This window comes from Ochotona princeps, chromosome 29 (assembly GCF_030435755.1).
Source record: "Ochotona princeps isolate mOchPri1 chromosome 29, mOchPri1.hap1, whole genome shotgun sequence".
Taxonomy (NCBI): domain Eukaryota; kingdom Metazoa; phylum Chordata; class Mammalia; order Lagomorpha; family Ochotonidae; genus Ochotona; species Ochotona princeps.
The window spans coordinates 21,178,215-21,205,262 of record NC_080860.1 but is presented as its reverse complement, the minus strand read 5'-3'; the positions used below and the strand labels follow the sequence as shown (position 1 = coordinate 21,205,262).

The 27,048-nt window shown below is 44.3% G+C and overlaps 1 protein-coding gene across 1 annotated transcript in view; it reads left to right on the top strand.

Annotated features, from left to right (window-relative positions):
• Positions 1-27,048, top strand: part of LOC101527740 (contactin-associated protein-like 5) — a 308,863-nt gene that overhangs the window by 251,925 nt on the left and 29,890 nt on the right. The window contains exon 17 of the mRNA XM_058657017.1: positions 2,420-2,644. Coding sequence (XP_058513000.1) covers positions 2,420-2,644 — 225 coding nt within the window. The remainder of the gene's footprint in view (positions 1-2,419; positions 2,645-27,048) is intronic.

Genomic DNA, 27,048 nt, shown 5'->3' with positions numbered 1-27,048 from the left:
CATTTGAAGAAGAGACAAAGCAAAGGATGTAGAGTTTCAGATTCCAGAGGCAGGGAGACTGTGGGAACTTCTCCCAGTTGCCCATCGTGTCCATGTTTCTGAAAGGTAAGCAGTGGGCATTTCCATCCCTGTCTGGGTGAAAGAAGAGAGCAGGGATAAAAAGACCTGTACCTTCGTGATTCTCAGTGGAGCTCTGAGACAGAAGGGAGAAGGCATAGGTTCTCTGCCTTTGGAGTTCCTTTAGTGTAAACATAACCACATCGAAGAGAGTTAAGGCTGACTCATTCTGCTTTCTTCACCTTCATTGGGGCCCTTTAGTTCAGTGCCTGTCTTACTACCACAGAACCCAATTTATTTATTTCTCACCACCAATAAGCTCTCAAATATTGATGCTAGTGTGAGTATCATGGCCTGGGGTAGAGTAGAATTCACTGGTAGGCAACTTAAAGCTCTTCTTTCATTTGCCCCACTGGTTGTGGCTGTTCAGATCACTCAATGAATTTCATCAGAAAATTTAAACTAACAACAGAAGAAGTTGAAAGAACCATGGAGTAGATGAATGACTGAATTCAGTTTTGTGCACAAATAGAGAGTATCAAAGCATTGTCAATTACTAGAACTGGGCTTATGGAGGAGGAGGATGGAGTGTGGTTTGGCATTTCTCACCATGTTTTGCATGTTAATTTAGATCCTAAGTATACCAAAAAGTATTTTATAGACAGGATACTATTGTTCAGAAGAGAATTCTCTGAACTTGAGCTTGACATATGTTTAAGCACACGCAGCACATCAGAGTCTATTCTGATATGTAGGAGGTGATAGTTCAAAATGCAATAAGTCCGTAACAAAATCCACTGAAGGAAAATGCTGGAATCAAGCTGATGCTTGACCACAACCCTTGCTGTCACATTGCCCAAGCCACATATTTACATTCAAAAATACCACTGTTAAAACACACACGCAAAATGCAGATCGTTTTCTCTGAATCTTTAGTAAAATAGAAATAGTATTCCCAGTCAGCCAGGCAATAGGCATAAATATGCAATGTTAATTTTTTTTTGCCAGGACTATTACTAACCTTTACACAGTTTTCACAAAGCGGGTCAAATCTGCAATAGAACTGGGAAGCCAAAGCCAGGTTTGATTGCTTGCTAGATGCCACCAATTCAAACAGAGACTATCACAGGAAATTGAGTACATTCTACATGTCATTCAGGGACAAGGGACATTACATCCTGAAATCCCCGATTTCTGTTTATTTTTATGGGCAAGGTTAACTGCCACATGCAAGCAGTGTTGCTCTGTGGAGAAGCCTTCCGCTCACACGCTGATATCGCGGAGACAGTATGTAAAGTAGGGTCTAGGGCAGCCTTCATCAGAGGAGAATCAACATGCCAGGATTCAGGTGGCTGTGTGGTCTAGATTCTGGCATTGGCTGAAGGCTGCTTGGATGAGCTTAGGTCATGTTCACTTCCAACAAGAGGGATCTCAGTTCACGACGCACTGACAATCCTCTGACATCATACAGCGCCTTGTTGATTCACAGGTAGCTACAGAGGCGGATGTCATGACTCCCACTCACCAGAGGATCTTAGCTTTCTCGGGCCCACACAATCAACTTGAGGCACAGCAGGGATTCATGCTGCACCAAATCAAAATACTGGTAGTTGGCGTGGGAGAGCTCTGTAAAGATGGTCAGATATATTACAGTTTCATGAATCTTATCAATGTATAGAAGTCTCGTTTCTCCGTGATGGGGAGCTGAGTGTCTCAGTGTACTGCTATGCCTTGGAGACTGTTTCTCCTAGCAAAGCTACTATCCAAACCTTTATTAGCTGTGCTTACTGAATATCAACACATAGACATCTAAGAAGAAATTGAATCCAGGAACTGAATCCAGTATTTATTTCCATGCTCTCTACTAATTCTTTGTTATTTCTATGGGTCCTTGCCCTTTATTAAAACCCATAGAGAATGAACTACTGCCCCACTCAGTGACTTAGGATCCATTCACTATGTTCCAGAGACATCAGGAAAACTGAACTATGAGCATCACAAATTTGCAAGGAACGTGATGTCAGCAGATCCCATCTTCCATTATGCTGGGAGCAGGGGCATTGCATCTTTGCTGCTGGACATACTTGTCTGGCATGTGGTAACCATCTTGCCAATTGTGTGTGAACTGAACTAAAATATTAAAAGGAAAGGCTGGGCTCCTCTAAGGGCTGTGCAACCTTGTTCAACCTCTGTAATACTCTGGTTTTTTTCATTTATAGACACAAAGAAGGCATCTTGCCTTTTCAAAAACATTGGGGGAAGCATACTGAGGGACCCACTAAAATACCTTCCATAGTACCTGGTGCCTAGCAAACATTAAGATCTAATAAGGGTGTTTTTTCTTTTCTCTTCTATTTTGCAGAGGTTTCTGCTGTTTTTGAGGCTGGGACATCAGTTACTTACACATTTCAAGAACCCTATCCTGTAACCAAGGACCTCAGTCTGTCATCTTCAGCTATTTACGCAGGTGCAACGCCATCCAAGGAGAACATTGCACTGAGCTTCATGACCGGTTGGGTACCCAGCCTCTTGCTCTTCATTAATTATTCTTCTCAGGACTTCCTGGCTGTTCTACTCTGCAAGAATGGTGAGTGCCGCTTTCTGGGAGCCTCATGGGAGTGTCCGCTTGAGCTAGAGGGATCATCGCAACCCCTCCAGCATTCAGCATCAGTTCAGGTTCATGTAGGTCCCACCTGAGTAGCTCATTTTCAGACTTCCAACCCAAACCTTGGTTATCCTGAGTTGCAGTTGGTTTCAAGGCCACTGTCAATTCCCCACTGAATTCTCAAATGCATTGACTTAATTTGCCTCCGCTGTGTTGTGACAATTATTGCTTATCTTGTGTTGGAATCCACTAAGCATAGGGGAGAAGATCATACGCATATCTAAATTTTAGCAGGACACTTGCCATTCAGATCTTTGCTTCAGGTTTCATTAATAAGGGCTGTTAAAACACCTAGCAGAAATGCAAGCTGTGTGAATAAATGTCAGTTGTCTACATCTTGAGACATGGCATAGGAGACTCGTAACAATGAAGATTAGATTACTTTGGAGATTATATATACATAGGTAGATAGATAGATACACATATATAAATATATTAAAAACATACGTAAATTATGTATGACAATTTGCCACTGCAATTCCAAACAGGAAACTTTGAGAAATTGTATCTGACAAACTGTAATACCATTGTTTTATAAAATTTTTATCGTTTCCTTTCCCTTTATAATAATGCCCACTTGATGTGAAATTCACAAATAAAATAAATTCGGGGCATTTATTCCCTTCTGCTAAATAAATAGACTCAATCATTTTTCCAAGGATACAATTCATTATTATTTAAACTTCTGGGTAGTGATATGCTCAGTTTCACAGTGTTTGAAGAACTCAATTTCTCATTTTGGACTCTCTAATAGAGCCTAGGTCCTAGGGATTAAACTGTCCATTATCAGTCTATGAAAAAGGTAACTCAGAATTTGGAAAGAATGTGGGCAAAATGGAGCGTGAGGAGTAGGCATGAGACAGCAGCAGAGCTCTGTTCTTAGAGGGAGTGCTGAGGGCCACTGTGTAGGACAACAGTTAGAAAGCACGGCTGCTCCTCCTGTCCTAGTTGGCTCCACACTGCGAAAGTGGAGATTTGAGACATAGTCCACGGTCAAGGACACCACGAAATAAGATGCTGCTAGAGAGACCATTGCTTGATGAGGCACGGAGGATAAAAGTAAGGATACCCTTATTGTACAATCTCAATGGATACTGCTAAGCCACTATAAGAAAAAAAAAACCTAAGAGATGCAAAGCCAATGGAGCATTTTGCTTAGGTATTTATTTTAAAGATAATAAATATATTTGAAAGACAAGGTGACACACAATGACGGAGAGATGGAGAGAAAAAGACATCTTTCCAGCCACTATTTCACTCTCCTATGGGACCACAAAATCTGAGACAGGACTGGGTCAAGCCCCAGTAAGGAATCAGGAACTCCACCCAGGTTTTCCACATGGATGACAGGGTTCCAATTACCTGAGCCAGCTTCTGCTACCTAAGTACATTGTCAGATTGGAATCTGAGAAAGTAGGACTCCAGTGGACATTCAAACAATGAGAAGCAGGGGAGAAAAGCTGAGGTTTAACCCGCTGGGCCATAAAACCAACACATGGATCCCCTTTTTAGACTTGGAGAAAACTGTATGTCATCTTTGTGCTCTGTTTTTGTTTCTGTTTGCTTCATCTTAGTTTGCAACATTTGTACAACCTCAGAAATGAAGCATGATGTGTGATTGTAAAATAAAGACCCAAACAGAGGAACCTCTGGGTTGGATCAGACCGGAAGTACAGTAATATCCATGGTCGATTCTATGTGATAGTTCTCGTCTACTCTAAAAGCAAGCCAGGGGTGGCAGGGAGGAAAAAAAAAATGAGAGAAAGGCTAAGATACTCAGATGCTCATGGCCAGGCCAAGTGGCCTTGAAAAAGCCTGCAAGAGTGAAGTGAGGCATTGTGATGTAGCAGACGTCCTGTTTGCCAGCGTAACGTTCCATGGTTAAGGTTAAACTTACGGTACCACTGTGTTTTCCCCATGATGGCCCTCGAGGTTGTGAGTACAGGTCGAGCATACCATGACACGGAGCATTCAAGCAAGCTAATGTGGACCATACAGCTGATTCATGACACAACGGGGACCAAAACCATCGGTCTCTTAACCTCCCTGCTTATCCAGACTGCTCTCTTACAATGTGATTGGACTACAGCACAATGCACATAAAGCCCTAGGATGTTGGGTTTCATTCAGTGCATCTTTGGTATATGGTTTCACAAGAGCATTTGTACACATCGGGTCATACGTATTGATGGTGCACAATGGGGATACCTATGTATATATAATTATAATTATACATATTAAATACTGTTCTATATCTGTGTAAGGATTTCAGCCATGTTCTCCACAGAGAAAAACATAATTTGATATACGTGCATGTTGATACAAAAATATTGTGAAATTTGCATATGTTTTTTTAAATAGCAAACCATTTCCATGAATTTTAGATGACCTCATATTTTCTCACAACCCTGAGCCTCTGAAAGCTCTGTTTGATGCACAAGCATTGAATTCTCTTCTCTTTTATTAGATTTATTTTACTTATTTGAAAAGTAGAGTGACAGAGTGAGGGAAGAGAGAGAGGAGAGAAAGAGAGAGGGGGAAAAAGAAGGAGAGAGAGAAAGAGAGATTGCTGTAATGGCTGTTGCTAGGCCACGTTGAAATCAAGAGCCCAGAACTTCATTCAGATCTCCCATGTGGATGGACGGTTCCCACATGTATGAGTCCTCTTAACACTGCTTTGCTTTGTACACTCACAGGGAGCTGGAGGGAAATGCAGCGTCTGGGACTCAAACTGATGTTCATGTGGGGTGCTAGCATTGCAACTGGCTGCCAAATGTCCCAGAAGTTGCATTTTCTGAAACCCTTCATAACTGCAAGAAACAAGGCAACGTTGTGCCTGATTCGGTTTTGTCTTGTTTTTCACTCTTGTGAGTCCCAGCGCATCAGGCGACCCTGAGCAGGTGGATATTTAAGCTAGACTAATCTAAGCCTCACTCTGTTCAGGCTCCACCCCACTTAACTCTTGTGAGCCCTTTCATAGGACACCGTCATCAGGGATGCAATGAGTCAGAGTTCAGGCTCTCTGTAGCCAGCTCCCTGTATCAGAGATACGAACCAGATGGCCGCTCCTTCATTCATTCTTCCATTACCTCTCTAGGTAATTATTCATCCACCTTCTCGCTGTCAAGGACCATGGAGAACAGTGAAATAAGTAGTACGTGCTACTGGCTCAAGGTTACAAGGAATGGAGACACTCACGAAAATACAACCCAGAAAAAAACGCGTGGGTCGCATCACCCAGATGTGAGCACCTGCGAGGATGCATCTGCTCCCAGTTCAGGACTTGTAACAGTAGAATAACATCCCTTGAGTGAAAGAGAATTTCCTGTCATGGGAGATTTTCTGATAACAATCATATGGCTATTGGTTGGAGAAGCCATACTTATCCCAGTAATGGATGAGGGAGAAGAGTGATAATCTCTGAATTTCTTGCCATGTCTTAGGCTGTATTATTCTTTACCCCCTGTCTTTCTATTCAGACTTGAAAGGCTGCTTTGAGGAATTGGGAGTTGCTATTCTCGCAGCTTATTCCCACTATACTGATGATATTAAAGCATTGACCTAATTACCAGTGAGTCATAGGGGAGGTGAGATTGTGGTATCAAGGGCTAAGAATATTCAGAGCTTGACTTTGATGCACTACAGTGAAGAGGATTCCTCTGAACATGCTATAGGACGTCAGGAACACCTAGCGGTAGAAAATCGAACAAAAGAGAGGACAGAATTAACTGTAGAGGTTTTTCATTAAAGTTACTGAGGTAATACTCAACCCAGCATTCTCACATGGAAGTAAGAGTCTACTGTGCATACAAATGTCTAATAGAATCTGTGAGTACGGATGTGTAGGGCAGTCCTAGTGGAAATCAAGAGGGTTGTTCACACTCTCTGAAGATTTATTCATTTATGTGAAAGGCAGTGCTACAGAGAAAATGGGGAAAAGGTAGCATTTCCATTTTCTTTGTGATGGTTCACTCTCTAAATGGCTGAAATGCTCAGCGACAAACTGGAACAAAGGCAGGACCAGCGACTTCATCGGGGTCTCCCATAGGGTGTCAGGGACTCAGTCACTTGGCTCATCCTCCATCTCTTTCCTAGGTACATGCCTAGGTGAGCCAGAAATGAAGCATCCAGGACTTTCACCAGCATCCATATAGCATCTGGCTATCTCAGATGATGACTCAACCCACTGAGCAACATACAGGCCTTACAATAGCGACTCTTGCATGCAGTCTGTTCTGTCTTCCCCAGGAGGAAGCAAATGGCCACACATGAGTTCTTTCTCCGCCACGTGGCTCATTTGCAACAGTCTTGGTTGAAAGACCAGGGTGGAGTTAAGAAACTCATTGGCATCTACCCTGAACAGAATCCCCAGGTTGAATTCAGGACAAGAGGAGAGCCATCAGTTTGATGCAAAGTCATGCTCCCAAGGCTCTCCTTGGACAGAACTTCATTTGGCAAATTTGGAATTCTTTGCTCTTTATCACTGTTCTAGGAATTTTTCCAACTGCAAATTGATTCAGGGAAAGCTGTTGTCATATTTTTTTCCCCCAAACAGAGGAAAAGATTTAAACTTTCAGGTTGAAGGAAGATATTTGGAAGCTGAGATTCCTTAGGAAAGACAAGGCAGTTTGCAGTTCTGTCACCTGGGGTGTGGCGGACAGAGGCACTGTCTTAGAGACTTGGTAACATAGGGAGAAGGTGTCTTCCCAGAGGAATGCTTCATGTCCACGTGTGCTTCACAGTTGTTGAACTGTGTGTCCCTGTGTGTATTGCCAGGAGACCACAGGTCACTAGGCCATAGATTCCATCTGAAGGCGGAATGAAGAAGAGATGACCCACATATGTCTGAAACAGTAAGAAAAGCTTTCTGGGAAAGGTGGCCTTTGAGAAGGGGCATAAAAAGACTTTTTCCAGGCAGACATCCTATTATTTTGTTTCAGATTTAATTACTTGAAAGGCATAGTAACAGAAAGTGTAGGAGAAAGACCAGGAGAGAGAGAAAGAGAGAGGAAGAGAGAAACAGAGATCTACTGTGTTGCTGTTAAAATGGCCCATCATCTGGGCCTTGTCTAGGCAGAAGCAAAGGTCTCTCATGCGGGTGTCAGTGGTCCAGGCATTTTTATTTATTTATTTATTTTTCATAGAAAGTCAGATTTACAGAGAAGGAGATACAAAGAAAAAGATGTTCCATCTACTGGTTCACTCTCTAAGAGGCCACAACAACAGCCTGAGCTGAACCAATCCAAAGCCAGGAGACAAGAGCTTCTGGGTCTCCCATGTGGATGCAGGGCCCCAAGGCTTTTAGCTGTCCTTGACTGCTTTCCCAGACCACAAGCAGGGAGCTGGAAGGGAAATGGAGCAGCTGGGATATGGACCGGCACATGCAAGGCAAGGACTTTAGCCACTAGACTACTGCACCGGGCCCAGGTCCAAGCATTTGAATCTTCACCAGCTGGTGGCCTGCCCGGGCACATTAGCAGTGAGCTGGATTGGAACTGTAGCAGTCAAGACTCAAACTGCCACTTTTATATGAAATCCTGGTGATCACCATTAATGGCTTGACCCACAACCATCCCAGACATCATATTCTGCAATAAAAGTCTTTCTGTTACTGTTCCTCATTTTCTCCATTTTACTCTCGCCACGAAAGATGAATAATTTCCCAACAACTTTCTTTTTCTGCTCATTCTTCTGTCCTTTTTCACTTCTTGATGTAGAAATAAGGTCAGATTTGGAATTTGTGCTAAGCAGAAAACCTTCCATTTACAGTGAAAGCTTTGGGCTCGGCGGCATGGCCTAGTGGCTAGGGTCCTCGCCTTGATCCCATGTGGCCGCTGGTTCTGGTCCCGGCAGCTCCACTTCCTCTCTGTCTCTCCTCCTCTCAGTATATCTGACTTTGTAATGAAAATAAAATAAATCTTAAAAAGAAAAAATAGCTAAGATACAGTGAAAGCTTTTGGGTACAACGTTGAAGTGTCTGCTCAGAGACCAGCACACCAAGACGTGAAGATATGCTTCAGTACGCATCTCTACTCTTGAATAATCAGAGGATGTTGGAGTTTCTACCTTATCCACCACTTCCTGTACCTACAGTGTCACAATGCACGTGTAGTGCAGAATGATGGAGTTGTGACTCTTGATGAGGTACAATAGTATTGTAATATTATGGGGTAAAACATTGAGGGGATGATGGAAGAGGGCTGTAAGGGGAAATGCCTGTGCTTATAAAACTGTATCATGAAAAATTAAAAAAAAAAAGAACAGTTGAGGGCCCATGAAGAGGGACTTTGTGAGTATTTTTTGGATAGATTACCTGGGCCAGCAGTCATTTGGTAATGTACAAGTCAGTAGGCTTTACTAGGAGAGGATTTTTTCCTGCTTGAACGTAACTAACTAGGAGGAAAGAATCAACAAGTTTTGAGTTCATTCTGTCCTTCATGCACCTGCATTGATTGAACCCACAGCTCAGCAAGTGCTCTTTTGTCTGACCCCCTAGAAGCTCACAGTCCATGGGGAGATTGGCAAATCCTGACCCAAGGCCATAGCCACTGCCATCTCGAAGGATGGGTTGATGGATGGGACACTACTATTTCATCCAATGGAGAAGAAACAGGCCACACACATACAATTTTCCTCTGAAGACTGTCACAGAGCCTTTGAGCTCTCTGCACCTCCAACCGCTGCCTTTCAGTATGGTCTCTGTGCCATCTCTCCAAACTGCCTGCCTGGTGGCCTCCGGTATCTCCTGCTTCTGTTCAGCTTCCATATCACCTCCAGTGAGATCCTTCTAAAACCCCACGCCTCTGCATGGCTGTAAGAATGAGGTACCTGCCAGTGAGCTCCTTCACAACTTTCCGCTGCCTGTGTTTCTGCCTCTGGCCACTCATGTTTATGAGGCTGAGCCTCTGGGTACCCGCTCCACACCAACATGCATACCTGGGAACTAGGAGCATCATTTGACTGTACATTCTCAGAAACCTTTGGGAGAGTCAAGACTAGAACCAGCACCGTGATTTGGGCTGCACATGTGAGAGGCAATGGCTAAGCCACCCCTAAACTGGGCATGTAAGGTCCAGTTTTTCTGAGAGCTTCACAGTGAGTCTAGAGTGGATTTGGGGGCTCTCATATCTGAATATCAAGAGGTCAAACCACTTATGAAAGCAGAAATCCATCTTCCATGATCTTGACCTTTGCCGCAGCTGAGGAAACTTAGACCTACCAAGGTTAATTGAGTTAGCTAAAGCTAGGGCAAAGAGTCAGTGGAGCTGGACATCAAAATGCTGTTTCACCTTTTAACTTGTCAACTCTTCTACTCTCTGGCATCCAGTATAGTGTGAACATAAATGGACTTAAATGTAGGTGAGTTGGACCCCCTTACAGCACTAAAATGTGATGTAGTCCCTATATCTACCAGTATTTAAAACATTCAACGTCCCAGGATGCACCAATGTCTCCCTGGAGACCAGGAAGGAAGAGATGTCATGATAAAAATGTAGAAGCTGGGCCTAGCACAGTAATCTACTGGCTAAAGTCCTCGCCTTGCATATACCGGGATCCCATATGGGTGCTGATTCTAATCCTGGACACCCCACTTCCTATCCAGCTCCCTGCTTGTGGCCTGGGAAAGCAGTCAAGGACAGCCCCAAAGCCTTGGGACCCTGCACCCACTTGGGAGACCCGGAAGAAGCTCCTGGCTTCGGAATTGGTGTAACTCCAGCTGTTGCAGCTGCTTAGGAAGTGAATCAACAGACCGAAGATCTTCCTCTCTGTCTTCTCTTTGTATATCTGACTTTCTAATAACAATAAAATAAATCTTAAAAAAAGAGTAGACAAAGGAAATATATATATATATATATATATATATAGAGAGAGAGAGAGAGAGAGAGAGAGAGAGAGAGAAAGTTAAACCCCACGTGGGAGTACCATGAAAATCCCAGATTGCTTCATGCCAGCTAAGATTCCTCGTTGTATATTTATTCAATTAAGAAACTACCTCCCACCTCATGAAAAGGATTGAGCATGTCAGGGGGTCTCTCTTTTTGCCCCGACCACGGTTGTGGGTGATATTCAACTTGATCCTTCTCTCTCTCTCTCTCTCTCTCTCTCTCTCTCTCTCTCTCTGCTTCACTCATGATGGGTATTTCTCTAGAGGTGGGGGCCTCATGCCACTCATGCCTGAATGTGTGCTCATCATCTCCCCCGTAAGTAAATTCTGCTGTGACCTGTGTATGTTCCTGTTGCCTCTGCTTAGAATTCGCAGCTCTGTGGCTGCCAGGTGCGGGTTAGAAGAAATGACGGTGTCAGACTCATTTCAATTGCACTGGAGTTGCTTCTCTCCCAGACTTGCCAGTCTCTCCCTGCTGTTTGAGCTTCCATAGAGGCTCTGTGCTCTGTCAAACATCCCTGCTTCGCTTCTGTGGCTGCCCACAGAGCCGGCAGAATTATTTGAGAGATACTGTCAACTGAAAGGGAGAAGTGCAACTGCATGTGGGGGCGTGCTTCCTGCTCAGAGGCAGTGGTTTGAAAATCATTGCTAGTTTGACAGCAAGGATTAACCTCCTTCCCTGCCCATCGTGTGGACACAGGAGAAGAAAAAAGAAAATGAAACACTTGTCCCCCTTACCCTCCTCCACACCTACACACCTCCGTACCCGAATCAGAGACTACTGAGGCATGCATCCCTCTCAACTACGCAAACCACGCTAAAAAATAATTAGATTAAATTAAAACATTATTGATAGGACTCACTAGAATTCTTGTGCGTGGAGAAAAAAATCCTATGCAATAAATGAGTGTTGTTATTTAAGCATAAGCTGAGTGGACACATTTATCAGCTTCTTGCCCCCCCTTTTTAAAAATATTTATTTTTATCGCAAAGTCAGATATATGGAGAGAGGAGAGAGAGACAGAGGAAGATCTTCCGTCTGATGATTCACTCCCCAAGTGACCGCAACGGCTGGTCTGAAGCCAGGAGCCCAGAGCTTCTTTCCGAATTTCTCACACAGGTGCAGGGTCCCAAAGCTTCGGGCTGTCCTCGACTGCTTTCCCAGGCCACAAGCAGGGAGCTGGATGGGAAGCGGAGCTGCCGGGATTAGAACTGGCGCTCATATGGGATCCCAACATCTTCCAGGCAAGGACTTTAGCCGCTAGGCCAAGTGTAAGGCCTCAGATGTCCCTTTTTAAACTTCAAAATAACATGAAGCAATGCCATCCATTTTATTATTAATGCAAATTTTAAAATGAGAAAAATTAAAAACCTCAGAGTCAGGTGCCATGAGGACAATTCAGTTTCATCTCTTTTTTTGGACACATTTGTAGCTTGCTTTGAATGATTCCTGTGACTTGGGCTCAGTATTTACTGAGTATTTATCCACACAAGTATCTTTCAGAACCATGCTTCACATTTCTGACAAAGTGGCTGAAGATTTTTCTCGAAAGAACATGAACACATCAGCAAAATGACTTCTTTGTCTTGCTTTATAACTGCAGTTGTATGTTTTATCATTTATTGAAAAGATTTCCCAGTGTAAACAGACAATGTTTATAGATTATTTCTGGTTGTTACAACTACTATTATGACTAAATATAGTAAAATGAAGATTTTTCCTGACATGAGTAATTAGATACAAACATTATACTAATATGGGAAAAGCAGAGGGAGAGGGTGGGAGTTAGGAGGGAAAATACATGTGCCTATGGAACCGGATCAAAAAAACACAAGGTGGATAAGAAACATGAAGGTAATGTTGGCTGGAGGAGGACAGATAGGACAGAAAGGCTGTCGGGGGCCCAGGCTCTGCTGAAGGGGGGCCATGGCAGGCATCAGGGGCAGTGCAGCAATGCAGGGACGCCAGACTCGGGTGTGACGTCGTGGAAAAAGGAGATTAAGCTTGCAGACGGACTTGTCTAGGCATGGAAGCATGCTCCTTGCTACCCGCACCTTGGATTGATCTCTAGAATGGAACCAGGAGTGTCCAAAGTCGAGGGCAAGATTGATGAGGTTCTGTCGCACTCTGGCCGGGGAAATTCTTAATGCTCTTTTGCTCCCCCGTTCCCAGAGTTCTTACAGAAAGACTGTCCTTCCTCCAAACAGGAGCCGAAAGGGCTTTTCCGTCGAATTGAGTAACCCATGTAGAGAAAAATAAATGGTATTTAGACTGTTAGAGTTGCCACCGTTGATCAATTGGTCTCATTTTATGATCCCCTGATTATGAACCCAGCCTGTGTACTAGCCCAGCCCCTACTGCTACAAGCTTTAATATTATTTATTATACCCCAGTCATTAGTACAAACAGGCAGGAAGGAACTAGCAGTATTTCCATAAAGACTCCAAAATGAATGCTGATTCTTGTTGCAGCTGCTCCACTTCCAGCTTCCCTGCTGGTGGCCTGGGAAGGGCAGTACTGATGCCTCAAGCCCCTGACATCCTATGAGGAAGACAGGTGGAATACGTTTCCTGGCTCTCACCTAGTCAGGCCCTGGAAGTTTCAGTCATCTGGGAAGTAAATCAAGGAATAAAAGATCTCTCTCTCTCTCTCTCTCTCTCTCTCTCTCTCTCTGCAACTCTGACTTTTAAATAAACAAATGAAATCTAAGGGAAAATAAAACCTGAAAAACTCAATAGAGAGCTTTGCATTCTGATGTACAGGAATGTTCCTAAAACCTATCAAGTTAGGAGAAAAAAGAGACGAGGTCTCCCAACAAGTTAAGAAGTAGAAAATAACAGACACTTTATGGAAGACTAAAGGAAATTAGGGATACATCCATGAGACCCAGTATTGAATAAAATGTGCAGAAATAGGCAGTACAACAGCAGACAGTGATTACTGGCATATAACTGAAAAATACTCTACAGAATGAAGGAAAATAGACATAAAAAGCTCGATGCCTTGCCCAGCCGAGTGAACACAGAAAGGAAGTGGCCAAGGCAAAAGCCTAAATCTCCAAGAGGATCATGACTGAGCCTAAGGTACAAATATATATACAATATGTCAGGTATAATGTATAAAATATATAATGTTCTATGCTTCTGGAAGTTACCAGTCAAGCGTGGTGACCTCAGTAAAGACTTGTAAAATATCTTTTTCCGGGGTAGCAGTTGATGAGCATGTATTCCTTTTTTATATGAACATGAAAAATGATCCCAAAATCAGCACCTTCAGATGACAGCCGTTCATCAATTCACACAGTTCTGGGAGACACCAGGAATCTGAGATTCACTTGGGTTCCTCATTTGAGGCCATGGCTGCACTCGTGGCCTGGAACCTTTACCCTCCATCACCCAATGCTCCCCTCAGCCCCTGAGCCTGGTGCCTTTACCCTCTATCTCTGTTTTGATCAGATGTGTTCCTGTGACTCATCTTTGGCAGCTCCTTCTAGCTCTCAGGCTCATCTCCGAGCACTCCTCACTCCCAGGTTCTTGCCTTCCTGTGTCCTCTTTTCATGCCCCACCTACCCTCTCCCAACATGGAAATGTTCCGATCTCTGAGCACACCACCCTCCCTCTTCAGGGAGGGTCTAGGCTTACTTTGTTAACCTTTGCTGGAAGCCTTCTCTTCTTCCCTGTCTCCATTTTTCCCTTGCCAGGAAACTCTTATTTGCTGTCACTTCTTCTGGCATACATTTTTGATCTCTCCAAAGAGCATAACCAGGGTCCTTCTAATAAATTTGTGTAGTAGTCCGTTATGCAGATAATCTGTCACAATGTTCTTGTGTGCATCCTATGGTCCTAATTCCAGAACTCAGGACCAGTGACCTTATGCCATGGGATAGGATTGGGACCAATGGGAGAGGTCCCATGTCTATGTGTGGTGAATATTCTGTTCTGGTAGACAACTTTCCCTACTGATATTGTTTATTTTTTTAAAGATTGATTTATTTATATTGGAAAGGCAGATATACAGAGAGGAGGAGAGACAGAGAGAAATATCTTCTATCTGATGATTCACTCCAAGTGACCGCAGAGGCCGGTGCTGCACCAATCTGAAGCCAGGAGTTCTTCCAGGTCTCCCACGCTGGTGCAGGGTTCCAAGGCTTTGGGCCATCTTCAACTGCTTTCCCAGGCCACAAGCAGGGAGCTGGAAGGGAAGCGGGGCTGCCAGAATTAGAACCAGCGCCCATATGGGATCCTGGCGCGTTCAAGGTGAGGACTTTAGCTGCTAAGCCATGACACCGGGCCCTGAAATTGTTTCAGCACGTCATTTAACATTGTGGTACATTTGTTCATTCCATGCAAAGCTCCTCCTTACAAGCAACTTCCAGTGTTCCATGAGTTTGCAGTACTTTAAAGCAAGTCAAGAAAGGTGAAGAAATGAACTACAATAACAGCTTTACTTAAGAAGCATGAAGTTGCATGAAAGACACTCCCCAAGAAATTGCCGACACTAATAAAAGATGTGTTATTCTCATGCTCTTCTTTCTAATTTTTATAGGGTATGTTATTAATATTATATCAAAAGCAAATTATATTAAAAGCATAAGGATAAATCTCTTCCAGGGAAGCACTTTAAAACAGATAAAATACTTCCTTTTTAAAAGGAGAAAGAGAAATTGGAGGAAGTCATCACACCCCTTAATGGTAGAATCGCCGGTTCTCAGGTGCTTACATGGTCTTCTTTTACTGAAAAGATCAGGGAGATTAAAGATGGAATATTTGGGATTTAGTCCAGTAAAAGCCCATGAGTCAACATCAGGGAAGCAGCTCAGGCCGTTCCACCTTTAAGGTTCTGATTTTTCAGCCCTCCATCACAATAACTGAACCGACTCGGGTGTCCTAGAACACAGACCATCCGCATCCGTCAGGATTTTTCATAAACTGACAATGACAGCGTAAATCCATGGGAGATGGAAACACGCAGCTGAAGGCACGGGAACAATGAGCATTGGTGTTGTAGCTGAATTATCTTTTTGATAAAGTAATAATCCCCTCTAATCTCTCCGCAGTCATTCTGCAGGCAGTTTAATTTTGTTGGCTGCCCTTGTCTTACAAATACACTTAGTGGAGTCTTGGACCTTGTTCTGTGCTGACAGCTGAAGCCTCTGCCATATGAACGCTGGGCAACGGTGATACATCAGGGACAGAGGGAGAAGGAATAGCAATGGACAATCAGAAACTTATTTCCCCAGAGTAGCCCAGCGTTTTCTCGTGCCAGCAGGTGCATTGCCTTAGGTGTGTTTTCTTGCTCAGTGCCTCTGTTGGGAGGGTATGGCTCACAGCCACATCTCACCCTGGCTGGCATGGCTCCAAAGTGTTTCCTGTGTGACTGTGGAAAAGAGGCTGAAAATAGCATCATGAAAATATACAACACTGCTTTTCTTTCTTACTTCCTGCTTCTTCCTCTGAGATCATACTTTCTAGGAAATTGTTTCTGAGCTGCCCACACTCATCTTCTTTAACTTGCCTCTTCAGCGATTCACAATTGAGTGTGTGAAAGTCAGGGGTTAGTGTGTATTTAAAAACAATCAAACCAGTACCCGTCTTCCAGGTGACCTACATTTGTGAAATTCTATGCTTTTGAGAATGAACGGTAGAGAAACAAAAGGAGGGGGTGTTGTGTCTATAATGTATGTTTTTAACACTTGCAGTGGGAGTGAGTAAAAGAGTTTGTGCTATAGAGTAGGGTCTTTCCATTCTTTTCCCCCTACTGAGAATGCTTCCCTGCCAAGGCTCAGATGACTAAGCAGTGCCTCTGGGTGCCCAGTTCCAGGTTTCATCACCTGCAGTCAAGCCATGAGCAGCTGGGCTGAAGTCTCATCAGAGCCCCAGTGAGGAAAGGCTAGTCCAAGACCGTCGGGTTCATTGACAGAACTCAGGTCCTTCTCGTTTCATAAGGAAAGTCACCAGGTTACCACTGCAAGCTGCCCCACGCCCCCTCAATCCCACACCTACTGAGGTGTTGCCACCTCCTCGCAGGACTCCTCGGCTTTGCCCCTCACCCTTACCCATTCTCCTTGTAACACCCAAAGGTGCACATCCTTTCACACAATGAAGCTGACCAAGAGATTCCGTTGCTCATATCTGCACTGATTTCTCTGGTCACCCAGAAGGAAACACGAGCTTCTCCTTGGATTCAACAGATTGTAGCATGCTCTGCTCCTGACTGCAACCCTAGGTCTTCCCAGCAGCTCTCACAGGTCAGCCACCACCCGCTTTCCCATCCTTCTCAGGCCGGGTCCGCTGCATTGCTGACCTACGCTGTGCACAACCCGTCTTATGTCTGCACCTTTCTCTGTCTGGAAGGCACATGACTCAGTTGGGTTGTGGCCCTTGTGAATGCCCCGTTGCCTGGCACTGATGCCCTAGAGCCCCAAGGTGGGGATTAGAGAGGTGGAGCTGGCTAAGTAAGTGTACCCCTGTCAGTTCCTGCCCTTCGCTCTGTGCCTTTTGCCCTCAAGGGCATTTCTTCCTCACTTTGGCACCTGCAGAGATGTTCTCCATTTATTTGTCTGTGGCTTAGCATCAGAGGTGGACTGTTGACTCCAGAGGATACACGTTTTTGTTTCTTCTGTGATTGCAATATTTAGAATTAAGTTCAGTACATTGTAGGTGTTCACTGAATTATTCGCTGATGGAATGCTTGAAAGTTCCATGTAATTTTTATACTGGCTGTCTCCCTATGTCACACCGGTAACGTTCTCTCAACTAATGAAATGACAGGAAAGAACAATTTAACCTTATGATCTGAGATTTATTGGGAAGTTTTTAATCATCCATTACCAGAGTTTTATCATAATTTTATTTCTTGAAAAAAATCAGTGAACAGTTGACAGCGGTGATGACAGAACCCACCCCTGGGCACAGCAGCCAACCTAGTATGGAATTGAATATACCTTTAGAGTAACGATTGGTTGGACAGGTTGGAGGGGGTTGATGGGATTAGATTTGTTTGGGTTCTGCGCTCAGCTATTTCAGGGTGAAATTTAAGAACAAGATTTGACAACTCATGAATAAAAGTTGATGAAGAAGAACTCACTGGAAGCCAGAATAGCAAAAACTATAAGAAACAGCTACAGAGCAGCAGGAAGATGCAGGGATGGATGACAGAAAGCATCTAGCTTTTTCTTTAAATACAGTTTTTTACAATGTGCTTGAGACAAATAGTGCAGCATTGAAAGTGAATTCTGGGCAAATTCTGAGTCATTTCATTCCAAATCTGTAATGTTTCATAGGAAATACATCTGTAATGTTTATGCCCTTCGGAGCACTCACTAACAATGTTGGCTTGCATGGAAATCTGTCCTCGGATATTGTGTTTGACTGAATATTTTGCCAGCTGTGACAAATGTTAAACACATCAAAAGACAAACAGACTAGATCTTGGGCAAATATGGAGGCTGAACCATGTTAGGTGACAACCTATAAAGTGTGGTCTTTAGGAACCAGTTACTATTTGTTGAGCTGTTACTGTACATGTGTGTGCCCAACATCATGTTCGGATTGAGAACAGAGAATCACCTTGGGTATACTTGTTGTGCTCAAAGAGCCCACGATCTTGTAGAATAAAAAGAACACAGAATATGTGATGCTTAATACACAGAGAACAAAGATATAGACTTTATAAGGGAGGTTATCATATTGGGAAACAATGAATGTACGCTGTACTGTACTCCTGAGTAATAGTAAGATTTCCATTTTTTAATTATACTTTTGTGTTACATTATTGTCTTCCTCCCCCTATATTTAGCATGTTGTGATACATTTATATATCATAAAGTTAAGCTTGCAATGGTGAATTCAATAATTGTGTGATTGTAATAACACGAGGAAGATAGCAGGAGGGGGTTTTAGGGAGCAAGATAGGAGAGGTGGAGGGAGGACCCCCTTATGCTTCTAAATCTGTATCGTGGAAAAGCAAATTTAAAAAACCATACATTGTAAAAGAAGGCCAAAAATCACAGGAAAATTTAAAAATTTGGAAATGTGAAGTGATCCATGCTGTAGTCAGTACAACCAATAATTCGTTCCCAGAGCTGTAAGCCAACTGTATCGGGAGGTGCTTGGGGGGCTGTTCCTGACACTGTTCGCTACATTTGAAAGCACAGCTGTGGGGCAGGCTCAGGAATAACTTCTCCTGGAGGGACGGTCCCTGAGAGGGTTCCTGAACAGCGGATCCAGGCCTAAGGGATTAGCACATTTCCTTGCCAGTTGACTTTGGAGACCACTCACGATACACTTAGCACTTGAAATGGCAGATATTGAAATCCCCTTCCAAAGCCAACTCACTATGGAATGTTCAGTGTTTTTGAGTCACCAAACAGTGACACCTTCTGTCTTGGCAGAGACCATCACCACACTAACTCTGTGCCATACAAGTTCAACCGGAGAGTTATATGCAAAACATTCGTGATTTTACATTGACTTAACTGCAAGCTGTTCGTGCAACTTTCTGCACATCAGCAAACTCCAAGAATGAGATTGTCGGTATTACTGTCCTTTGATGCCCCCGTTATCCTACACAGTGCTCTGTGAGACCACCGATAAGTCACCATTCTGACTCTTGTTAGCTAGGTGACCTTGGACTTGTCCCCAAACACCTTGAATCGTGGATTCCTTGTTGATAAAAGCAGCAGAAATGCAAAGCCCTTGTATTGCTTTAGTACAGCCCATATGTAGAGACTGATACCATACCCACTGGAGACCCTGTTTCCATGAAAGTTAACGAGTGGCTATCATTCTTACTACTGATAGAGTTTCTGTCTGCAGTTTGGGTTGAGAATGAGTGACAGTTATATTTTTCTTTTAGACAAGAGTCCATGCCTCTATCCAGAGCCATCTGCGAGGCATCATTGCTTTTTGCTCATTTTTATGTGTTATTTTCAATTTTCTTGCTGAAAGGCCAGACACAGCCTATTGCTCATTTTCCTGCTGCGTTTCCAAACAGGAAGTAGCATGTTTGCCAGCAGGTGCAGCCTGTTTGAATAGGAAAAATGAACAAACACCAATCTGTAATGACACAGTTTTCTGCAATGTATCCTCCGTCGTGCATGGTGGAAGATGGTTCATTAGTTAGAAACTCACTCTGAAGGGTGCTCAAGGCAGTGTGGTCAGGGGAGACACTGCTCGGTAATAGCATCTGGTGAGTGTTGGCATGAGAAAACTCCGTGGGCAAGTCTGTTGGATTAGTTATGGTCATGCTGGGAATGTATCTCCAGCAAGTCTGGCCCTGCTGGTAAGGATGGCTTGATGACGTATGGTGGGACAGTGAGTGCATGGCAGGCTTTAGTTCCTGTCCTACAGTCCCGTTGCCTGGAATCTGCCTGTTCACATACCTACAACGCAGGCAAAAGATCTTTCACTCTATCCCCCCACCTTATTTGCTTCCCATTGATTCTCACATTCCTGGATGAAATATGCTTTTACAAGATGTCAGAGATGCGATAATGGATCTTGTCCTAGGTAGCCCTGTGTCAGATCAAGAACATGAAAGCTTACTTCACGCTGTGTGATAAGGCACTGCATAAAGCCACCGAGTGCTCTGGTCAATGTCCCATAACCCTTCTTCCTTTATTGCTTTTTAATATTTTTCAATTGGAAAGTCAGATATGCAGAAGGAAGGAGAGACAGAGAGGAAGATGATTCAGATAATAATTCTATCAGTTAATTCACACTATGTTTGTTCTGCAATGGTCGGAGCTGAGCCAATCCGAAGAGCCACGAGCCTCTTCCAGGTCTCCCATGAAGTTGCAGGGTCCCAAGGCTTTTGATTGATTCCCTAGGCCACAAACAGGGAGCTAGATTAGAAGTGGGATCTCCGGGATTAGAAGCAGCACCCACATGGGGTCCCGCCACGTGCCAAGCAAGGACTTTAGCTGCTAGGCTACCCATGCTGGGCGCGTTCCATAGCCTTTATTTTGCCTTCCTTGCTGACTGTGGTTTCAATCCATAGATTGAGGGACCCTTTTACTCGAGGCCTGGTTGAACCAGGAGAGCCAAAGGTCTCTTTATCAGCTCCAAGTTGCTCTCTCTCCATAAGCCATAACCTAGGATATTATCCTTGAGTGACATCTGAGGTCACTCCTAACACAAGCTTGCGGGCGTTAATTCACTTCTTTGAGGCCATGCCATACAGTCTGATGATAATGTCTGTATCTCTGAAACTTTTTTGTGGTATGAAAGAGAAAAGATATATAGAGTCCCTAAATCGCATTATAGGTTTACAAATGCAAGGTACTTTTCTCCCAGTGTTTGAATAGATGGATTTGCCTGATAAATAGCTTCTCTACAAGCATTGTGTGAGCATCAGTCTAAGAGATTTCTCAAAATACCATTTCTTCACTGTCAGTTAACTTGAGTGGGGGGAGGGGCAGGAGGGGCAGGAGGGGCAGGAGGGGCAGGACTCACTGTAAGGAGCCTCTGGAGCAGATTCCATGCAGTCAATGAACCTAGATGGTGGGAGAAGATGTGGGGTACAGAACCTCCTTTTCTGTGCCATCAGTGAAGCCAGCAAGCGGGTGCTAGCTATCAACTGATTAAACTTCATCACACTGAGCTGAGCTGGAGCCAGGAACCAGGAACCAGGAGCTCCTTCCCGGTCTCCCATATGGATGCAGGGTCCCAAGGCATTGGACCATCCTCGACTGCTTTCCCAGGCCACGAGCAGGGAGCTGGAGTAGATGAGGCATTAGCCAGCACTCTTGACAGTCTGATGCTTGCAAGGTGAAGATTTAGCCATTGAGCCATTGTACCACGCTGTGACTATCTTACGAACATGTGTGCTGATGTGTAAATACGTTGTTACCAGAAAGAGCCATGATTCCCACTGAAGGGTTATTAATTGTGCACATGCCTATAATTTGCCTTCCAGCTTTCCCAGGGTGCTCAAATTACTTTGCATGTATGAATTGCAAACAGTAAATAATGCTTCTGATTTCTGTGCCACCCAGCTCTAAAGATTTATGCGTGTGATTCTCAACATTCTAACAGGAGCAAAACTTTCATAATACAAGTGTCAGGGTGAGACTTTGTCAAATGTCCCCACAAGAGGGGATTATGCAATGCTGACAGAACAGTGTTCAGCTGGACAGATGCAGGAATTACCTTGGAACTGGGACATAAAGACCAAAAGAGGCCTCAGAGCTGAATTCTACAAAGAAAATCATGCCTGTCAAATGACTGGGGGGCCGTTGGAAATAATCAGGAAAGAACGGGGGATTTATTGAAGACACTGGCTGCCATTTAATTCTGAGTTGATTAACTTGCTTTGAAGCATCCTGGGCTAAAGAACTCATCTCAGTTCCTTCTGCAGGGAGTTGTCCTGGTAACATGTGCATGTCAGATGGGCTTGTTTGCTCCATTGTTGGCTCTGTTTTTATTCCCTCCCTTGACTCAAGGAAAGCAATGGGGAGTTATCCAAGTCATTCCTCACTCAAACACTGAACTCAACTGCAACTCAATGTTTATCTAGCAATTGTAATGCTTTTAACATAACTGTGTTTATACAAACAGTGTATAAACGAGAACCACAGCTCTCTTTCTGTGTAAACTGACTTCTCCCAGGAATTGATCTGCTCTGATAAGTTGTCTTTCACGAGGAAGAATTTTGAACTTGAGATGAGGATTAATTCTTTCAGTGCCTGTCTGGCGAATGGCACACAACTAATTGATAGCAAATGGTCATGAGCCTAGCTTCCCAGGGGACTGTTCAGTGTTCAACACTGCGCTTGCTTCTTTCCAGTGCCCTGTTGAGTAATCGGTTCAGTTTAACCGTGGTAAAAAATAATGACACAGGAAATAAAAACTAAACCAGTCAGCAATGTTCTTGTTCCTTCCATAACCTTCTTTATCCCGTTTCCTGAAAGGCCCTCCTGAGCCTACAGCTCAGGAGAGAATACATCCTAACTAATTAGCATGCTATCTGTGGGTTGAATTGGCAGTTATGAATGTCACGTGCCAGACGCTCTGAAAGAGCCTAATAGGGCTTCAGCCCTCACAGTTTCTCCAAGACTATTATCTTCGTATCCATTAGCACACAAGAAAAGGAGAACGATGGGAAGTCAAATGCTTTGCCTGGGTTCTCACGGGGACTATCCGGAAGAGGTCGGAATCAGAACCAGTGAGACTGGCTCTTAATCACTACCTACCCGTGTTTGAGGAAACACAATGGCAATGCAGGCTCGTGTTTAAACTGAGGTACTGCATTAGACAGCCTTTCACGAGTGTAATGAAACACTTGACACGGGCAACTTAGGGAGAAAATGAGCTCATACTTGCGGCAATGCAGAGTCTGAGATTAGGTGACCCTGCTGTTAAGGGGAAGGGATTATGTGTCCATGTCTGTGTCCATATCATAACACCATCAGGGTTAAGGACCACTTCCATCCCACCCACCTCTCAAAGGCCCAGCTTCAGGCACTCTGAGGTTGCTTTCTTCTTAACATCATTGACATAAGGCTTTGAGGACTAAAGCCTATTTTTGAAGATTTACTTATTTTATCTGAAAGTCAGAGTTGCTGATGGAGGAGAGACCAAGAGATGAGAGGGAAATATCTTTCTTCGACTGGTTCACCCCTCACATGGCTGCGGCAGCCAGCGCTGCATCACGCTGCAACCAGGAGCTTCCTCTGCATCTCCCACATGGGTGATAGGAGCCCAAACACCTGAGCCATCTTTGTCTGCTCTTCTCAGGTCATTAGCAGAAAACCGGATCAGAAATGGAGCAATCGGAGCATGGAAATAGCACCCATAGTGGATGCTGGCATCCTAGATGGTGGTGTCACCTGCTACGCCATAATACTGGCCGTAAGGATTAACTCTTTGTTATGTGGGCTTTGGAGGAAAAGTACTGAACATCTTAATATCCAAATCTTCGCCATCACTGTCAGGGAACTCTAGGATGATTCTGTTGTTGAAAAGGCAATTTGGAGTAACAAGAAACAACATGGATTTTATTCTATTAGTTAATAACCAAGCTCTCAGTTGCATGGTTGGGAAGAAATGTCTTATAAATGACATTCTCAACTGACTTTAGCAGATTATGAACAGAACGTGGATTTAACCTAACAAACATGCTATTCGTTACTCTGAAATCTCCATTTACAGTCTATCACTTCAAAACTCCAGTTCCTCAGTTCTTGTTATTGGCTTGCCATCTTTAACTATTCCCTTTAATAATATTCCACACAAAACTTCGTGGTTTCAAGCCTTTGTTTTTTGTTATAACGTCTGTCTCTCCCTCCCCTCCTTTATTGTCTCAGCGCTGTCAATCCCTTCCTTCCTTTGCTGAGCACAAACGCATTAATTACCACATGCCAGTCATTTTAGATTCATGCTGAAGGTGCAGAGATGAGCTGAACAGATAGAATCTCTTCTTTGCTGGAGTTTGCCTTTTTCCAGAGGAGTGTACTATGAATACATTATCTGTAGCAGTAGAAATACAGTGAGGAACTGTGAGATCATGCAGTGTATCGCGAGAGTTGCCGCCATTCCAGGGGGAGTAGTGGAAACAACAACAACAACAACAACCTTATGAAATGGAGAGTCCTTGGTGCTGAGAGCTGAGGGTGAGCTAAGTCAGGCAGATTGGGGGAGGCTGACTCCAGCAGAAGCGATGCTCTTACTAAGGGTGGCTTATGAAAGAACTGGATGAAGACCCAGCTAGTCACATCAGCAGGAAGTTGAGTGATGTGGGAAGTGGCCGCGGAGCGGGCTGGTGCGCATCCCCTGGTCCTCCAAAATGACCTTTCCTCTCTTCTCATCCAGTCTTGGCTAATGTCTTCCATTCGCTTAGCTGATTTGTCCTCCCTCTCCTGATCACCCGTGGACATTCTTTCTTGGAAGGTTAACATTCTCCTGCCTGAGTTTTCTTAGATGTATATTAGAATACGTTCCCCAACAAGAGGCTTGGCAGCTTCTGCCACCTCTTGTCATGTGTCTAGACTCACTGATGGCACTTCAAGCCCTCTGGTTACTAACCAGGCACAGCTGTGCGTGGCGAATTGCAGTTCCTGTAGCTCGGTGTTCTTCTTAACCACTTTTCTCTGAAAAACAGTGCGTGGCCACTTAGGAAGTGCCACTTTTGAAAGTTCTAGGAATCTTTGTTAAATGCCAGGGAAAATCTGGATGCATTTGTGGCTGCATTTTATTCTTCCTTCATGGAAAGTATGTTTTTTTTTTTTTTCTCTCAACATTTCCGCAAGTGAACCAATACCACGAGTTTTCTTTATTTGTGTTGTCTTTCATTTGGAACGTACACAGGCAGAACTTGCAAAGTACAAAGAATCATAGGTGGCTGAGAGTAAAAGTTGCAATGATGTGAGTCTTGTACGTGGGGCAAAATGTACTAGGGTAGGCTCTAGCTGACAGAAAGGTTATGACAAGGTTAGGGGGTGAGGCCAGGTGCTATCTTTCACAACAATGATAGGTAGGGAGTTTTCTTCACAGTGGTGTAGAACAATGGGCAGGGTACAGGAAAGCGGATGTGCTGACATGGAAGAGGGTACCAAGAAAGAGAAGTGGATGGGAAGACCGCGTCAAACTCAGGCATTAGGAAAATTGACAGGGATCCCTTCAAACAAGCTGCCCCCGGAACTGCATGCTCCCACAGAGCAGGGCGTTTTGCTAGTCTGTAGATGCAGGTGCACTTCTTGACTTTCCTGGTGGGAGTGAGCTTGTGGCTGTAGGAGACTGTGGAGTCTCAGCCCTCAGCATAAGAAAGGTCCATCGTGGGCACCCAGGGAGCAACTGCTGGTCAACCTGTGTGGAATGACATTAGATAGCACCACCTCACTATCATGGTGGCATTCATGGCTCCTGATATGGTATTTCATCCTGAACATTCTCACCTATAGCAATATGGATCACATGTTCAGGAGGGATTAAGAAGAAAAACCGGGCCCGGCGGTGTGGCCTAGCAGCTAAAGTCCTCGCCTTGAAAGCCCCGGGATCCCATTTGGGCGCCGGTTCTAATCCCGGCAGCTCCACTTCCCATCCAGCTCCCTGCTTGTCGCCTGGGAAAGCAGTCAAGGACGGCCCGAAGCTTTGGGACCCTGCACCCGCTTGGAAGACCCGGAAGAGGTTCCTGGTTCCTGGCATCGGATCGGCGCAGCACTGGCCGTTGCGGCTCACTTGGGGAGTGAAACATCGGATGGAAGATCTTCCTCTCTGTCTCTCCTCCTCTCTTTATATCCGGCTTTCCAATAATAATAAAATCTTTAAAAAAAAAAAAAAAGAAGAAGAAGAAGAAGAAAAACCAAAACTATCATCAAGTACTCTTGCAATATCTCTCAGTTCTCTGTCAGGTCCATAGGTGGACATTGTTAGCTTTGCCGACCAGCCGAGAAAGAACATTCCAGCCGAGTACAAACAGGCCTTTATTAAGCAAAGAGAAGTTCGTTCCTGGGCCTTTCCCTGTGGAGTGGAAGAACCAACAGAAGTGGAGAGGACCACAAATGGGAAAGACAAGCCGAGTAGTGGACACAGCGGTTTTATACCCCTTCTGACGTGGGTGCTGGTATTGGCTCTGCTTGGGCCCTGACAGGGCAAGGAATGTTGGCCTTTGACCATCATTGGTCATTTCTCTGACTGAGGTCACTGTGGTGTCCGCCCACTTCCTGTAGCCGCAGTAACCCTCAGACACCCTCTTCTGGTCTTTCTTGCTTTTATTGAGACCACAGGCACATTTTTTTTCAGCTTCTGTCAGGTTCCATTTTGAAATCTGTAACAGAAAACCATCATGACTATCGTGAATGATTACCAGCTATGACCCTGAGCAAGGAAGCAGTGGGGTCCTCTTTGTGAGAATAGGATGCTCGTGGTTGGTCTTGGGAGGAACAAGGGACAAAATGTGAAGTTACAGATGGGGACGGGTCCTCACAAGCCTCCCTGCCCATCATTGCCCATCGCTTTCTAGTAGAAAATGTCACAGATAAACACCTAGAAATCTTGCACTCAATACTTGGCACAGACCGGGCACTCAATAAATCATACTTCCTTTTGTGCGCTGCTTCCAGATTCGAGTCTGCATTTCCACTTTTGAAGGTTAATGTCAGAAAAAGAAAAGAGGGAGTGTTCAGGAAAGGCTCTCCCCTCTGAACAAATGAGACTCCCTGGAGCAACCGCACTCAGGAAAGTACCCCCCTCTCCTTGTCTTCAAGCCAGTAAAGTCGATTCTGTTCTTCTGCCTTGGTGACTTTGCGTTGTGAAAAGTTTTTCATGAACTAGCTACACTGCAGGTGGATGATTTTAAAGGTGCTTTTTGAAAATCATCTTTCATTAACTGTCATTTATGTTTTCATTTCTGGAACGGCCTGAATCGTGCAGCAACTGCTTTTGTCTCTGTAGTTGGTAGGCTTTCAAGGATCTGACAGGGCCTGGGAATGCGTGTTCTGCT